The sequence below is a fragment of the Planococcus citri genome, chromosome 5 (genome assembly GCF_950023065.1).
Source record: "Planococcus citri chromosome 5, ihPlaCitr1.1, whole genome shotgun sequence".
NCBI classification, from domain to species: domain Eukaryota; kingdom Metazoa; phylum Arthropoda; class Insecta; order Hemiptera; family Pseudococcidae; genus Planococcus; species Planococcus citri.
This window is the reverse complement of record NC_088681.1, coordinates 36,369,243-36,387,064: the sequence shown is the minus strand read 5'-3', so window position 1 is coordinate 36,387,064 and position 17,822 is coordinate 36,369,243. Positions and strand designations below refer to the sequence as shown.

Sequence of the window (17,822 nt, the reverse complement as noted above, 5' to 3'; positions counted from 1 at the left end):
TATCGAACAAAATTCGAATTTTAAATTTTAATTAATCAATTAAAGTGGACAACTTGGAACTCACCTAAGAAAACGTCAGTCATTGTAACACCATAGTAGATACCATAGGTCCAGGACATTTTCCTTTTATCCTTAGGCGCATCCCAGGTAAGTTTCACCACATTCTTCGACAAAGACGCTTTAACATTGGTCACAGCGGGAAGTGGTAAACCTGCGAAAACACATACATCATTATTTCAATCTGGACTACTTTATCATCACTGGTAATGATAAACCACAATATTGGACTGTGGATAATTTACCATCAGTTGTAGTAGCTACTCTGGCCGGAGTTCCTGATACGCCACTCTTAACGATGCTTACTTCGAAGTAATACTCGACTCCGGGAGATAAATTGGTAACTGCAATAACCAAAGATGATTAGATCTCATCAAAGTAGCCCATATTTCGATAATATTGAATCAAAAAAAAAATATTCACCAGTAAATGGTATTTCTTTTACGGTATATGTAGGAGGTGTAGCATACGGAGGCATAATCCTCGGTCTAACTGAATACGTATCGCTGATATTGCTCTTGGCCCACGACAACGTAACCGAGGTTTCGGTCTTCTTGTCAATTTTCAAATTACGAACACCGTTGTCAAATTCGCTACTCTTGATGGAGAACCTGGACGGCGCCGAGGTATCAGATTCGAAGTGTACGTTGGTAGCCGCCACTGTAACCGTGTAATTCTTTTGGTTTTCAAATTCGTAGTATAATGAGATATTTCTTCGACTGTGGTGAACGGAGAGCGAAAAGGGTGGATATGGAGGCGTTAAGAAGACGGTGTAGCCTTGCAATTGACCATTAGGCGATACAGGTGGTTGCCAAGAGACCTCTATCAGAGATGTATTTCGTACGGTGACAGCCACATTGAGGGGTGGACTAGGTTCTGCGATGTAAATTGAAAAAATACAAAATGATTAATAAATTTAATCATTCGTAGATTAATAAAAAGTTGGCGATAGCTTAAGGTACATGAAAAACGTACTTCCTTCTTCTGTGGTAACATTGTAATAATACGCCGGTGGGTATACTTTCTGAGCCATGTCGTCATTTCGTACGTAAACGGTGACCGTATATGTCGTGTAAGGTTGCAAATTGTCAAATCTGTAGTCCTGGTAATTAATCCACGTTTTATTTTGCCACGTGCCGTTGATCTTGATCGATGGCTGGAACTTCAGGCCGTCTGTGTGGATACGAGGTAATACTCCCCAACCTACTTGAACGAAATTCTGTGATGATGCGATCACCGTCAAGTCATTAATCTGTGAACATGAAATATAAATTCATTTTAACATAAGTAGGTAAGTATTTTCGTTGAATATTAAGAATAAAAATGCATTCCAAAATTCTGGTAAAAAGAGCCTCAAAGTGTTCATCAAACTTATAAAACTGGAAAAAAACATTTTAAAATAAATTTTGGAACACGAAATTTTAAACCTCAAATATAGACTTGAGGTTTTTTGGTTGTTGAAAATTTGAATGAACATTATGCAGAGAATCGTAATTCCAAGAACTCATCTGAGGGAACCGGGAACCTCTTGAGGTGTCACACTCCGATTTGAACGGGACCGTGATTTTTGGAAAGAGCATAGTCTAAAACCCCCAAAACCAAATTTTCAGCTGCCCACGTTCATTTTTCGATTTTTGGCGAATTTTTGAAAATTTAAAATTGACTGTTTTTGGATACTTTTTTTTGAAAAGTACGTACTTGATCAGTAAAAATGGTCAAAATAAGTCCCAAAACTAATAATAATTACCCAAATCCAAATTTTACCATTTCCAGCCATTCTGGAGCCTCCAGCGCGATTTTTTAATTTCTCCAGAATTTTGAATTTGCTCCAGCAGGCGTGAATACGAAGTTGGGCAGCTAAAAATCGATTTGTATATTATACTCGGCTTGTTTAACGAGTTTATCGACATTTGAGCCGATTTTGAGAGTGACACCTCAAGAGTGGTTTTTTGAGGTGTCACTCTCGCTCCAAAACGACTGGAAATGGTAGAATTTGCGCTCCGGGGGTTAGTTTTGGACAAAACACAGCAATTTGCGTGAATTTCAAAAGTTTTCACCCTAATGGGAAACTTTTGATTTTTTTGATTTTTCAATTTTGAAAAAAGCTGGTCAAAAAACCACTCTTGAGGTGTCACTCCCAAAATCTGCTCAAATGTAGATAAACTCGTTGAAAAGATCGAGTATAGTACACAACTCGATTCTTAGTTGCCCAACTTCATATTCACGCCTTCTCAAAATTCTGGAGAAATTGAAAAATCGCGCTGGAGGGTCTTGAATGGCCGGAAATGGTAAATTTTGGATTTGGGTAATTAATATTAGTTTTGGGACTTATTTTGACCATTTTTACTGATCAAGTACGTACTTTTGAAAAAAAAGCATAAATCGCCAAAAACAATCAATTTTGAATTTTCAAAAATTCGCCAAAAATCGAAAAATGAACTTGGGCAGCTGAAAATTTGGTTTTGGTGGTTTTAGACCATGCTCTTTCCAAAAATCGCGGTCCCGTTCAAATTGGAGCGTGACACCTCAAGAGGTTCCCTTGTAAGTGGTGTTTTTTTTTCAATTTTGAATTTCTTTTTTTTTTATTTTAGGATTTAAAAAAAGGCACACTTTTCAAAAATAACAATTTTTTTGAAATGAATTTTTCATCTTTAATATTGTTAATTAAATGGTAGTTATTTTTTATATTGATTTTATTTTTTTTTCAATTCAACTTTTTCTTATTCAAAAAATTTTTAGCAAGTTTTTAAAAAAAATATCAGAAACATGAATTTAATTCATAACAAGCTAAGTTCAATTCTCAAATTTTTTATTTGATTTTTCTGAATGAGTTTTTTCAATTTTTTTCAATAATTTTATTAGCTCAGTCAACAGTCAATGAAATTTAAAATTGCCAAATTCGTCTCCTCCTTTCCTCTTCCTTTTCTTTTCAAATTCCAAAAAGATCTTCAAACGATTCCCAAATCAAACCTTATCAAAGTGATCAAAACCTACCTGATACGTTTTATTGGCCAAGTTACAATTCTCTTCATCTGATTTATCGTGACACTGGTACAACGAGTCGCATTTCATCGCCAACGGTAAACAAAGATCCGCATCGCAGGTGAAATTACCATAATTGCACGGAGCAGGCGGAGCTGTACGAAATAAAAAGTCAAAACCATTAATTCTAAAATGTCACAGAACGTCGAATACGTACGTGGAAGAAAAATTTGTTCAAATATCTCATACCTGGGGTGGTGGTATTACAAGACATTTCGTCAGTTCCATCGGGACATTGAGTAATACCATCGCATACGGCTTGTAATGGTACACACAGGCCGGATACTCGACACCGGAACTCGGAATGGTCCTGTTTACACGCTGTTATGGTATGGTTACAATTCTTCTCGTCGTCTCCACCTTCGCAATCTTTAATACCGTCGCAAAGCCAAGCATCCAAAATACATTCGCCTGTAATAAATTAGTACAAACGACTCGTCATTTTTACGCGAATTTTGACCAAAGTCGAAAGCTCGAAATTCATCGAAGATGTCTCGGAATTAAGTTACAGATCAATAACCATCGTTTGGATTTATAAATGATAAAATCCCGAATTCAACTCACCATTACTGCATCTGAACTGTTGACTGCCACAGGTAGGAGGTGTTGTTGGTCTAGGAGACGGTTTAGGTTTAGTACTATTCGTAGACGTAGCAGGACATCCCAATTCGTCACTTTCGTCCGAGCAGTCGAAAACATTGTCGCATTTCCACCAATACGGAATACATTGTTTATTGTTACATTCGAACATCCAATTCTGGCACGACTGTTTGAAAAAAAAGTGTCAAAATTAGCTACACATTCGCAGTTTGAGTACATAGAAAATCAGTATAGTTAATAATTCACCGAATTCGTCGTATTTGGATTCGGTATAAGAGGAGTATCTGTGCTATTAGAAACAGAGCAGTTGATTTCATCGGAAGAATCACCGCAGTCATTTTCACCGTCGCATTGCCAAGCTTTCAATATACATTTCTTGTTCTTACACTGCGAATAAATCAATTTCGTGGTTAATTTCGCGACTAATTGCTCGCTCAAAAAGATAACGAGAAAATATCAACTCACCTGGAATTTCCAAGGATCGCAAGTGGCGGTACAATTGGCTTCGTCGCTGCCATCAGCGCAGTCTTTCTCATTGTCGCATTTCCACGTCGAAGGTATACAAGCGAGCTCGCTTCCATGGCATGTGAATTCATCTGTAAAACGACATAATCAATAGACTGATAGACTCGATACTCGTCCCATATCCTGATTCAATCTCTTCGGGCGATACTAACCGGCAGAACAAGATCTCTGAGGAGTCATCGTACAATTTCTTTCGTCCGATCCATCGTGACAATCGTCTTCTCCATCGCACGTCCATTTTTTCGGGATACATCTGCCATTACCGCATTTGAAATGTTCCGCTTTGCAGGTACCGTAGGCTAAAAAACGATAGTAAAATTTGTATGTACTTATAATCGTTTATTATAAACATCGAAATTTCGGTAGCTTCACTTACTGCAATTATTCTCATCGGATTTATCAGCGCAATCGTAATCGTTATCACATCTCCAATACAGAGGGATACATTTACCATTACTAACGCATTGGAACATATTGGCGGCACAAGTCGTAGCATTGGCGCAATACTATCAAAAAATTAACCAATTAAATCGTATTCTATCAATATGTAGGTACATTCAAATCAACATTGAGAATGATTATCTTACTTCATCAGATCTATCGCCACAATCATCGTCTCCGTCACAAGTCAAAATCGAAGGAATACATTTGCTATTATTGCACTTGAATAAATTAGGTCCGCAGGTATTATCCACTGTGTAAATTCAAACATCTTGTTAATATCTTACTCGTCGACACCACAAGTTATACAAATATGCACCAGAATAGAAAACCCACCAGGTAAACAAGTTTCCTTATTTTGAGGTTCCATGCCACCAGGGCATACACATTTCGTTCCATTGACTAGCATCAAACCATCGGGACATTGGCACGATACACCGGTATTATTCGGTGTCCCGAAACATAAATGCGAACAAACGGTGCTATTGGCACATTTATTACTACCTTCTTGCACACCGTGGGCGAAAATCTATAAAATAATCGAAGTTAATAGGTTTTATTCCGAAATGATAGGTATTTTCGAACCATTTCTTTATTCCATACTTTTAAATCCATGAGACCTGGTAATTGATCGACCATCATTTTAATTCCGACTCCGGTATCCTTATCAGCGACAAAAATAGCGTTTTGTTTCCAATCATCCCAATACATGTCGTCTTTGAACACAGCCACCGAAAATGGATGGGCTACTTTCTCCTGAAAAAAACACAAATACTTTCATTTAACACACAGAGAGAAATGGAAAAACTCGTTTGAATTCGTATTTTCAATTTGGGAGGGGGGAGGGAGAGGCGGGAATGAAAATTCAAAAAAATGACTTTTAAATACCAAAAATTTATGACCATTCAAAAAAAAGAAATGATAAATACTGAAAAACATATGAAAAATGAACGAAAAATGAAACAAACCAAGAAAAAAATTGAAAAAAGCAAGTCAAAATATTAGTAAATTCAATTGTTATCCTGACATAAAAAAATGAAAACTCTTAAAAAATACTTACTAGAATATATTATTCTTTTAAAACTGAAAACAGTCAATGGAAATTTTTTTCGATGTTGAAAAACTCTCAAATTTTATGAATTTTTAAAATGTGGTTTTTTGAGAATGAAAATTTTTGTTTTTTTTTTGAGTGGGAAAAATGATTTAAAGATGGAAAAAAGTTGAAAAAAATTATAATGAGAACGTGAAGTAGATAATTTTCTTTCCTCTTAATTTTAGAAATGTGACAAACATTTATAAAAATTTTTAAAAGTTCAGGGCAGGAGGGAATCTTTTTAGTGAAACATGTGTCTTTTTTCTCGAAATTTTCCAAAGACAACCATTTTGAGGGTTAGGAAATTTAAGAGGTTTTTTGTAAATTTTCTGTTGTATTTTTCTAAAAAAAGGAAAAATGTCTAAAATACAAGCCATTTTCCCAATTAAAAAAAAAAAATCATACATGATTAGAGAATTAAGAGTCCAGTGGACTTTTACCGATAAATGTTCAAAAAATCCAAATACCATAGTCGAGGTTAAAAAAATAGGAAAACAGTATTTATTGGAGGTTCAGATTGTTCAAAACATGTAAAATGTTGAAAAAAATACACGTTTAGGAATTTCGAGACGCTTTTTTGAGAAAATTGAGCCCCTAAAAATTCAATAATCGTCTCCACTAATCCCAAAATTCAGCATCTAAATATTTTGTATGATCGTAATCGAAATACGACCTGAAATAATATTTTCTTTGACGAAATAATCAGCTATTTGATTTTTTAATCAGTTAATACCATTTTCGTACCACCAAATTTTGGAAAATTGAAATCCTCAAAGGACCAGGAGCTTAAATTTTTATTGAGAGCTGCCTGAAGCGTTCCTATCCTCTGGTAAAAAAAAAAAAATGAGCACAATCGGTAACTGAGTGACCGAATTATTCCCCAGTGAAACGAATGCAGTTGTATTTTTCAGAAATGTCAAAATTCGTTGGCTTTGTCAAGTTCCCAGATTCAAGTTCCTCTACAAATAATTTGTACAATTTCATCTGAAATAAACAAGCTCAATACACATCTTAGAGGGAAGAAAGGAGGGAAGGTGAACTAAAAGGTTTTTTTAAACACATTAAAATTCATAGGAATCTTACGCTTTGCTGAATAACTTTCTTCAAATGACCACCGCGGTAATCAGACGACCCGATGTAATCATCCTTGGCATCAACCCAGTAAATTCTTTCACCGATAAAATCAATAGTAATTCCATTAGGCCACTCTACGATGGGATTAGCGAACAATTTGAGCACTTCCGATCCGTCCAAATTGGCACGGTTGATGCTGGGTGATCCGGAAGCCCAATCGGTCCAAAATATATACCTACGTAACATAGTAGAACCAAATCACCGATAAATAAAATCTTTTCAAATCTCATCTCAGGCAGAAAATGCGTATTTTTGAAAACTCACCCACGTATCGGATGGACAGCAATTCCGCGAGGTTTTTTGGCGATAGTGTTATTGACGATGGTTTTCCTGAATCTGCTTGCGGACGATATATCAGTCCGGATCACTTCGATTTTCGCCATTACGCCGTCAACGAAGTACAAATGCTTCGAGACCCAATCGAATGCCATTCCTTCGACCGATTGTAACTGAGTATCGACTAAAGTCTGCGGCGGTTGGCCACTTTTCAAGCACCATTTCTGTAAATACGAATTACTCGCATCATATTCTATTTCTAATCGGTCGAACCTCTAAAATCCACCTTTTTCGCCAACTTACCGCTATTACATCGGTAACGATGTCGGCGTAAAAGACGCAGTCGTTGATGACGTCGTATTCAACGGCGATAACGTTTTGCAATCCGGTAATAGGAAGTTGCTCCGACTTATTAGCTGGATCTTTCAATGAAAAAGTCATGATTTTATCTTTCTGGGCGAGTAAAATCATATCTTTCTTTTCGCTGCGATGAACAGAGAGAAAGCAGGAATCCTCGATTATAATTTATTTTAAAATCCGAGCCATTGTATTAATTAATTTTGAATAACTTACGTCACAGGACAGGCTACGGGGAGTGGTTCGTACAAAGAGCTCACTCCTGCTTCGCACTCATCTCCTGGAATCTTCTTATAACCTTTGGTACGATTGTAAAATGTATACGGAGGGCAAGTTTTTGGAACGGCGTAAGGATCGAAAGACAAACTCTTGTTTCGCACACAATTCTCTGTGGTGGTATTCCAGACAAATCCGAAGTCGCTAAAACAATAAATACGTATTTTGTAGAAAAAAATTGAATATTCCAAAACAGGTATAGAAATTTTTGATATTATTTCTTACCATTCATAATCGGACCTATCACAAGGACAAATTTCTGTCTTGATAGCACGATGGTAATTTTTTCCGTTGTAACAATTCGTCGTCGGGATACGTCTAGAATATATCGTTTTCTTGCCCAACAAACAGTTCATTTTTTTATCTTCGGGGTGCGTTGGATTCCAATCTTTATAATCGTCTTTGGTGCAATTAGAAGCTATTCGGAAAAACACAAAACGTATTCTCAACGTTCAAAACCGAGTAAATTTCGAATAACATTTTTGAAAAATCATACACGATTACTTACCGAAAGCGTTACGAAAATCTGCTTTTATAATAATCCACTGATGTGATTTGGAATCGGAAGCAGATCCAAAGAGGGAAAAAGTCGTCGTATTTTCTCCAGGTTCGGTCATCAAACTGTAGACTTTCAACGGAGACGAGTTCATTTTATGAGTACGCCAGCTCTCTCCTTCATCCGTAGAGTATAAAATGCTATTGACGTCTTCTTTCATCTTGAAGAACTTCACAGCAACGATGATAGCTCCGTGATCACCGAAATTGAAATAATAATTGTCACTCAACACCTAGCGGATCCAAAATATTGCAAATTACTCGATCAAATTTTACATATGTATCTCGTTTAGAGAAAATTCCTCAACTTCAAAATACTGACTTGTTTCCAGGTGACACCGGCATCTCTGCTCATATACACGGAGGCCTGGCCTTTCATACTTTTTCCCACTGTTCCGGTTGCGATAATCATACCGGGTGCAGATTGAGACGATAGAATAGGCGTATACCTCGTAGTTGGATACCAAAAGGCGAATTTCTGAGTCAAATGCAATGAACAACCAGCTTCCTAAAAATTAAAAACGAAACAATATTATTCGAGTACAGCAATTTGGTGATACGAAGTATAAGAGGATTAAGCGATTAGTCAACAACGAACCAGTAAACATTTATCTCCGGTTAGTTGCTTGGTCAAGTTCAACGGTCGCCAGCTTACACCCCAATCGAAAGTAATTCTAGAGACTAGATCCTCTGGGCTGATTTGATTCGAAGCGTTGACACTTGGTACGACTTGCGAGACAATATAAATTCCTCGCATGCCTTCGACTTTGTGTAAATCTATGAATGTTGTTTCCGACATACCGCTATAAACAGAAACAGAAAAAAAAACATGAAATTTACTGAATTTTCGTCTTGGATTTCGATAAATATTACAAATGATTTGATTTTAAAGATCGTAAAATGAACGAAAATTGAACTCAAAGGCTTACAAAAAACCTGACACTGAAAATCAAGCTTCAATTTTTTCATTAAGTAATCAACTTTTTGTCTCCCTCCTCTCTAATCCATTGGAAATGGATTGACGCCGTGGAATCATGGAAAAGAGTCTCTTTTTTCGAGAGTAGAATAAAAACAAAGGAAGAATTTATATACTTTGCAAGAAAACGAGTTCCTTTACTTTTTTTAAATCGAAATATTACTTCATTAAATAAAACTTTTTTTTCAGAATTTTTTAAGCAAGATTTTCGAAGGGTTGATTTTGGCATTTTAAAAAAAATATCAAAAAATGGATTCATCTGATACTCTTTTACCATTGACAAATCTTTTCAAAAAATCTTTTGTTCTCATTTTCAAACATTTACGAACACTCTACTAGATCATCAAACATGCCTCTTATTTTTCCTTTCAAAAAAATCAAAAATATTCTATTCTGCTAAAAGAAAAAGACAATTTTTCTCATTTTTTTTACTTCTTCAATTTTTGTTGAGTTTGAAGAAAAAAACATAAATTTTGATTTCATAGAACTCAAGTAACGATCCAAAAATTGGACAGTTTTGTAATCAAAAACCTCATTTTTCCCAACTTCAAAATCAATTGTGCCGAATTTAAAAAAACCAAAACTCATACATTTTTATGAGGAAAAAGTTCTGAAAAAAACAAAACATTTCACTTAATAAATTCAAAGTAAAAAAAAAGTGAACAATTCAATTGAAATCTAAAAATTAAAACTCGATTAAGCCTTTCACAATTTCAGCAAAAAAAAAAGAATTTTTGGAAATTGTGATCAAAGAGTAATTTTTACATTTTCTGTCAAAAAAGTGAGACTATTTCACAATTTTTTAGTGAAAAAAGCGACTTTTTTTTTATAAAGTTGATAATTTTAACAGAAAACAAGTCTTGGAAATTTTTGGTCAAAAAGAGAAATTTTTAGAATTTTTTTCAAAAAAAAAAAAAAAAAATACGTTTAAGACATTATTAAGTATTTCTTTTCTTTACAGAAAACAAGATTTCGACAGTTTTGTTGTCTCTTTGACCAGAAAACGTCTTCAGAAAAAAAAAGTTAGCCTTATGCTTGAAAACAATAGGAAGAGTTTACTCCTCACAAAAATTTAAATGTAAGTGGATTTTGCGTCAAGGTCATTCCTACTCCCCCTCCCCCCTCCAACGTCAAACCGATCCTGGTACCAAATGAGCAAATATTGATGAATACGAACTCAGAAACTTTTGAACATTTTTTTATACCACCTCCTTCCATCCCGGAATTCTGACAGAATATATCTTGGTTTTTCCTTTTATTCAGAGGAAAATCTGGCCAACTACCAAAATACGAAAAAATTGATTTGAAATTTGGAACAGAGATGACGGCAATAAATGAAGATAATGGCTATAAATTTATTCATTTTTTTACGCAACGACGACCTTGAAATCCAGTTTCAAAAGTTCAAGCCACTAACGTAAAAGGTTTAAATTCAGGAAGAGTGGTTTTTACCACTGATAATATTTTCAGATACGAGTATTTTTCGAGTGGCGTCCATCATTAGGTATATTTTGTCTATTTGCCAAGTTTTCAAGATCATTGATACTGATTCGGACGTCAGTTTTTCATTATAAAAAATTCTGCTCCAATAAATATTCGGAACGATGCAATACATACATTTCCAATAATTATAAAAATTATAGGAAATTCGAACGAGATCTTCGCAAAACTAAAATAAAAACTGATCTTTGTTTCAACTGCAGTATTTCTCACCTGATCAGCGAGCCTTTCCACGTAGTATTTGGGAAATAGGCGAAAATCCGTTCGAGCGACAGTGTGAATTTGACTTCTTTAAGATCTTCGTTGACAAATTCAGATACATATAAATGAGACAGAGTTTCACTATGTCCAACTACAACGAAAACCCTGTTCTCGGCGATATCAGCAACGTGATAATCTCTGGCAGTGAGATTAGTGTCAAATCTAGCCTTGACGAATCGGGCACTTTTGTATTTGATGTATAAGTCAAGATTCTAGAAAAGCAGAGATTACAAAAAATAAATAAATAGAAAATCGTAGGTAATGTGAATCGAATCGTCTCCACCAAAAGTTGAACCAAAGTCGTCCTTACTTTGGAACTGGTATCATTTTTCGTCGCAAACATGAAAGGTGCTTTGGCGTGGAAATCTATGACACCGGATAACATTCCTTTCAAGGTGTATTTTTCGAAACTCATCGCATAAGGAGATGCCACTCTTAATAACATGGATGCTCCATCAGGTTCTTCTCTTTGTATTACTAAACTTTTACCATCCGAGTTGTTTCCTGGAAACCATTCGTATCCTTTGATGCGCATTTGGAACGGTGACCAGTTCCTTCCAGTATCTTCTGTCAGCCATAACTACGAAAAAAAAAACAATCTACATTAATCCAACGTCAGACATCCAGTTTTCAAATTTTTCTCTAAATTACAAAATTAATTCATAGGTTTTAATTATTCTAAAATTAAAAATACAATTTTTAACCAATTTCAGTCAATTTTGAGCACCCCTATCTTTTCACATGAATTGTATACCCATTTCACGATATGAAAACCAGACCACTGCAGGGGGTTTATCGCGATAGTCCTTCCACGAAGGTAGGTAGGTACACTGATGAACCAAATTGTTACTTTATATTTTATAAATTATACCCCTACACAGTACACAGTACACACTCTGGTCTTTTAGCACCATACAGTCCATACACATATACAAAGGGCTTTGAACTACGAATTTCCAAATGATACGAACAGCACGTTGTTTTTCGTCGGTGAACCCAACAAAATTCAAAACCACATCGTGGTATCGCTAATTATTTCATTCGTTCGTAATTAAACTCATAAATCCGCCCGCAGTTACTCGAGTGTAGCATTTTTCGACAATTTAAAAACCATTTTCATCGAGTTCGAGAGTCTGCGAAAAAAGATTGGATCGTATTTTTAATCCCGTATAGATAATCGGATTACAATAGAAATTTGCCATTGTTGTATATTTTAGGTAAGCCTTGAAGTTGGTCGATAGGCTCGATATTATTGAGCAAAAAGTTCTTCGTAAACTTATGTTTTATTAATTTAAGACTAAAATTATTTCCCTAAATATTCGACAAGGATAAATTGTGATAACGAAAATTGCAGACTATCTTTGATCGTATGAAAATTGAGTAATATTGTATCATTTACAAGATATTAACCTCATTACGCATTTATATCTACTTGTAAAGTGTAATTCTCCATTTTCAGGATCAAATTATCTTCAAAAAATCAACTTTAATTAATTTTCAATCAAAACTTCGCAATTTTTTTTATCTTTTCTCACTTTCAGTGGTACCCAGAAAGTACCCAATCTCCAGACACCTGATACATGAATAAAGAGAGGGGGTGCTGATATAGACAAGACACCTCGCGCAGTAGTTTTTATTTATACCTAGATACAGCGATTTCGAAACCCATATTCGAAAGATAGAATAGTACGATAGAAAAATGGTACAGGGATGAGAGGGAGGTAAAAAGCGAAACACACCAACACCAAAATAAAAGACGCGAGGATTTGGCCACTGCTGTAACAAATGTCTGCCATTTTTGCGTTCTCGATGGGTTGGAAACCAAGACCAGGGTGTCTTTATATTCGCTGAACGCGTATCCATTCATAAAGCACCTGTGCTCAATGTTCTCTTTAGTAGAAAGAGATACAAATACAAATGTTGCAAAGGCGGCGATGAATAGATGAAAATAGTCCCCGATAAAGGAATTGTCCACTCGTAACCATTATTCTTAATTTGAAATTTTGTTACGATACGGTACGGACGTATTTCGACTACACCACGTAGACACTGTACCAGGACAGGACCAGCGTCCGCGGCATTATTTCGCTAAAAAGAGTCGATAATGTAATGACTTTTCAATGGTCGGTAGCAAAATTTACGTGGCGCGGTGTGGCCGCTTGTCAACGTATTGAGTAATTCGTTTTTATACCAAAAAGAGTGAGTGTGGGATCGCTGGCTCATCCTTCTGCTCCGCCAGCGTATTACGTTATTTTATGCGTTTGTCCGATAACGATGATTTATCTGGGACTTGGTTCTTTGTTGTCAGCTTTCCTGAAGGGATTTTAAGCGATTTATTCGTACACGTATCGTTGTATGTATGTACCTACCTACCTACGTTGGCGTGTTAGGGATATGTACAGAAGTTGGGCCAGGCGTGGGATGTGGGATGTAGGATGTGTTGATTTTTTCCACCAGTAAAGGGGTGAGGGGGCGATTGAAACGAAAGTAATCGCTGATATCGTGAAATTACGTACCTAGTCTTTTGCCAAAAGGGAAAAAATTGAATGTCTTTATTTCGCAGTTTGCATAATAGGGGATGAAATCCGACGTTGGATTGTTGATTTCAAGGAGAAGACTGAAGAAGAGTGGAAGAGGGTTACTTTTATGGTACCCTACGTACATTCGAACGAGATAATCTGGCGCTTTTTTTTTTTCTAATTTGACTTTTTTTCACAATAGTGAATCTATTAGCTATTATATCTAATTGTTTGAAGTCGATCCACTTGGGTTGATTTTGATTGAAAATTGACTCGAATTTTAAAGATCAATGAACAAAATCGATATTCGAAATCACTCTAAAAAGAGAAAATTTTACAAATTTCAGTCAATTGAGAAGTCAAAAATTTATTAATTTTTTTCGTTTTTTCTGAAATTTGCAATAATGACTTGAAAAACTGGCATCAACGCATTCCAAAATAGTTTCCCAGTTTCGAGAATGATATCTTTCGATGTTTTGGCTCAATTAATGCAAAATATTTGAAAAGAAAACATTTTCAAAACACGAATACGAACGCATATTGATTCGTATAAGTGACTCGTTCGCAAAAGAATCGATTCATTTAGTTAATTTTTGGGAAATCATATACGAACGAATTGAATCATTTTTGGTGAATCATTCACGAACGAATTGATTCGTATAAGTGATTCGTTCGCGAACAAATCAATTCATTTACTTACTTAATTTTTGATGAATCATTTGCGAACGAATTGATTCGTATAAGAGACTCGTTCGCAAAAAAATCGATTCATTTAGTTAATTTTTGGGAAATCATTTACGAACGAATTGAATCACTTTTGGTGAATCATTCACGAACGAATTGATTCGTATGAATGACTCGTTCGCGAACGAATGGAATCATTTACTTACTTAATTTTTGATGAATCATTCGCGAACGAATTGATTTGTATAAGTGACTCGTTTGCGAAAGAATCGATTCATTTACTTAATTTTTGGTGAATCATTCGCGAACGAATCGATTCGTACAAGTGACTCGTTTGCGAAAGAATTGATTCATTTACTTAATTTTCGGTGAATCATTCGCGAACGAATTGAATTACTTTTGGTGAATCATTCGCGAACGAATTGATGCGTATAACTTATACGTGACCGGTGACTTGTTTACGAAAGAATCGATTCATTTACTCAATTTTTAGTGAATCATTCACGAACGAATTGATTCGTATAAGTGACTCGTTCGCGAACGAATCGATTCAATTACTGAATTTTTGACGGATCATTCACGAACAAATTGAATAATTTTTGGTGAATCATTCGTGAACGAATTGATTTGTATTAGTGACTCGTTCGCGAACGAATAGATTCATTTATGTACTTAATTTTTAATGAATCATTCGCGAACGAATTGATTCGTATAAGTGACTCGTTCGCGAACGAATCGATTCATTTACTTAATTTTTGGCGAATCATTCACGAACGAATTGAACAATTTTTGGTGAATCATTCGAGAACAATTAATTGAATCATTTTCGGTGAATCGTTCGCGAATAAATTGATTCATAAATTGAAGAATTGATCAATTCATTCGCGAATGAATGGTTCTTTCAAAAAAATAAAAATTCGTTCATGAATGATTCCCTGAAATGAATAATTAAATTAATACTCTAACGAACAATTCACTGAGAAATGAATCAATTTATACGTAAACAATTCGTTTGAAAACAGATCCACTTGTTAATAAACGATTCGTTAGGAATGGTGGAGGCTTTGTGAGTTTTCAAGTTTCATCAAAATCGGTTCAGCCGTTTTCCAGGTAATGAGTTTTGAAAAATTTTGTCGCTCGATAAACTTGAAAGCTTTGAGCTTTTGGAACTTGATAATGATGTTGCTGCTCACTAGAACCTTAAAAGTGGTCTTGGATTTTAACGTCAATGGCCCAGGTAGACTCAGAATATCACATACTACCTATCTTTTGAAACAGGACTATACTTTTTCCAAAACCTGTTGGGTGAAGGCTAGAACGAAAAAATCACGATTTTTTTAAAAAATTCACGCTCTTCAAGGACCCATATCTCCTTTCCAGAGGAATCTCGGGAGCTAAAAAAATGTTCCTCAGTTACTTTCAATTCAGAATCAAAGTTCTCCTGAATTTAGTCAAAATCCTCTCCCCCCCCATCCGATTGTACATTATAATGATACCTATTGAACGCGAGTTGATCAAATAATCATTTAAAAATGTAGATAATATAGTTCATCTTTGATACATCACGTAAGAACTCTGTCAACACACCAATTTATCAGTCAACGAATATTCAATATTTGCACTGTATGTAGGTACTCGAAAAGTTTATCAAACTCGATACTCGATCGATTTCATCTTTATCCAAGTCGTTTATGCCATTCGGCTCCATCATGAAATTTAAAAAAAAAATAACTCAATAATTTTCTCTTTTTCCATACTTTTCAAGCATTTTACAACCAACCAAAACGGGCTGAAAAATAATCAACGCCGACGCGAATTTACTCGGCAACTTGGCGGTTTTTATAAGTGTTTACTTTTTCATTACTGTTGTTTTGCTTCCCTCCTCACCCCACCGCCGCGCCATTTGCGTTTTTCCTGCAAAGTAAAATCGAAAACGTTAATTTCCATCCGGCAACAAGACTTGATAATTATCATCGCGTCGAGCTAAAGGAAAAAAATTATCAATTAAAATGCTTTTTACATATTTTTATTCCCCTATTTAAAAACAAATATAATTACGTATTCATCACCGAATTACGCGAGAGGAGCTGCTGCGCCGCCCCCGTCCCCAATCCCGCCCCCACCGCGGCGCCTTGTCAGTTCAACTCATCGGTAAAATACTCGCGTCGATAATTAATTCCATTTTTCCCTCCTTTTTTTCACTCTCTTTCGGTGTCGCTTTTATACGCGAGTATACAAACGAATGTACGATTCGTATACCATATTTATACACTTGTACTTTTATGTAAGTGTATGTAGTAGGTTCGAGTACATTTATGTGTACAGTCGTATATTGGTATAGGTATAATAATACTTGGCACATATGGAGTAAGTAAAGTACACATACACTCACTGTACTACAGCGTGTACATCGTGCACTGTGTACATACATACGAGAAAACAAGCTTATTACGCCACCGTTATGTGCGTTACGCGCGTATAATAACTTAATTATTAATCAAGGTCAACGAACTGTCAACTGGTTTTTGTGTGCACTGTTTTCAGTCATAAGTCTAATAACGTCTGCATGGCAAACTTTTATCTACAAATTAGAAGAGAGGAGAGGAAAAATGAAACAGAGAAGTTTGCCACTATCTCACTCCAAGTTCTCAAAATTATCCACATTTTGAGTGTGAAAATTGTTCAGTTCTTGAGTGTTTTTGAAGCTCGTGGAAGCAGCCAAAATTGATATTTTTCAAGACAGAAGAAGATACAAGGTGGATCAAATCGATACGAAGTTTGAAGATCGTACAGAAAGTATTCAAATAAATGTTCTTTCGAGATTTTCTTTTGAAATAAATACCAGAGAATGATGTATGGTAAACGGTGGAAATCATGCAGGTATTTCTTATTTTTTGTTTCCAAATCAGATCAATATTGCAAATCTACAGGATGTCAGTGAGGTCATAGTTTCGTAAATCGAAATGCATGGGATACCTTCGAGGTATCTACTAAATTGAAAAAATGTAAAAGAACGATCTTTTGATGATTTTTAGTTGATTTAATTTTCACTTTTGGAGTTTTGGACGACCTTTTTTAAAATTACGTAAGCTTCGAATTCAACTCTCATGACTTATGAGTGATTTTTTTATAGAATTTTTTGCACTGAACACTGAAAAAATTCCATCATGTCAGTATTTTTCATATTTTCAGAGTTGATAATGCAATTATCGCCGAACTTCTATCAATTTTTGGTAACATTCGAGTTATTCCTATGATAATTTCACGGTTTTTAATAGATATTCTTTACCTATGTGATTTCTTTCACGATTTTATTTAATTCCGATACTCGATCTATTTTTCGTAATTTTGAATTATTTTTTTCATAACTGAGCATTTTTGCGATATTTTGCTCATTTTTTTACAATGTTTTATTGTTTTTAATTTTTTTAAATTTTTATTGTTGAAAATTTTTAGGTAACACTGTAGGGCTATTATGTGTTTTAGAAACTGGCTACCCTGACGAAAGTCATATCTCTTCCCCTTC

The 17,822-nt window shown here is 35.2% G+C and overlaps 1 protein-coding gene across 1 annotated transcript in view; it reads right to left on the bottom strand.

Annotated features, from left to right (window-relative positions):
- LOC135846942 (sortilin-related receptor-like) overlaps nt 1–17,822 on the bottom strand; it is a 44,865-nt gene that overhangs the window by 2,358 nt on the left and 24,685 nt on the right. The window contains exons 4-27 of the mRNA XM_065366310.1: nt 11,404–11,673; nt 11,046–11,305; nt 8,955–9,159; nt 8,679–8,864; nt 8,310–8,589; nt 8,027–8,219; nt 7,742–7,945; nt 7,472–7,652; nt 7,157–7,392; nt 6,842–7,067; nt 5,269–5,421; nt 5,002–5,194; nt 4,812–4,918; nt 4,601–4,730; nt 4,377–4,523; nt 4,165–4,295; nt 3,946–4,086; nt 3,664–3,865; nt 3,289–3,510; nt 3,052–3,194; nt 1,033–1,309; nt 481–933; nt 303–401; nt 65–211 (exon numbers count right to left, since the gene is read on the bottom strand). Of these exons, the coding sequence (XP_065222382.1) occupies nt 65–211; nt 303–401; nt 481–933; nt 1,033–1,309; nt 3,052–3,194; nt 3,289–3,510; nt 3,664–3,865; nt 3,946–4,086; nt 4,165–4,295; nt 4,377–4,523; nt 4,601–4,730; nt 4,812–4,918; nt 5,002–5,194; nt 5,269–5,421; nt 6,842–7,067; nt 7,157–7,392; nt 7,472–7,652; nt 7,742–7,945; nt 8,027–8,219; nt 8,310–8,589; nt 8,679–8,864; nt 8,955–9,159; nt 11,046–11,305; nt 11,404–11,673 (4,786 nt within the window). The remainder of the gene's footprint in view (nt 1–64; nt 212–302; nt 402–480; nt 934–1,032; nt 1,310–3,051; nt 3,195–3,288; nt 3,511–3,663; nt 3,866–3,945; nt 4,087–4,164; nt 4,296–4,376; nt 4,524–4,600; nt 4,731–4,811; nt 4,919–5,001; nt 5,195–5,268; nt 5,422–6,841; nt 7,068–7,156; nt 7,393–7,471; nt 7,653–7,741; nt 7,946–8,026; nt 8,220–8,309; nt 8,590–8,678; nt 8,865–8,954; nt 9,160–11,045; nt 11,306–11,403; nt 11,674–17,822) is intronic.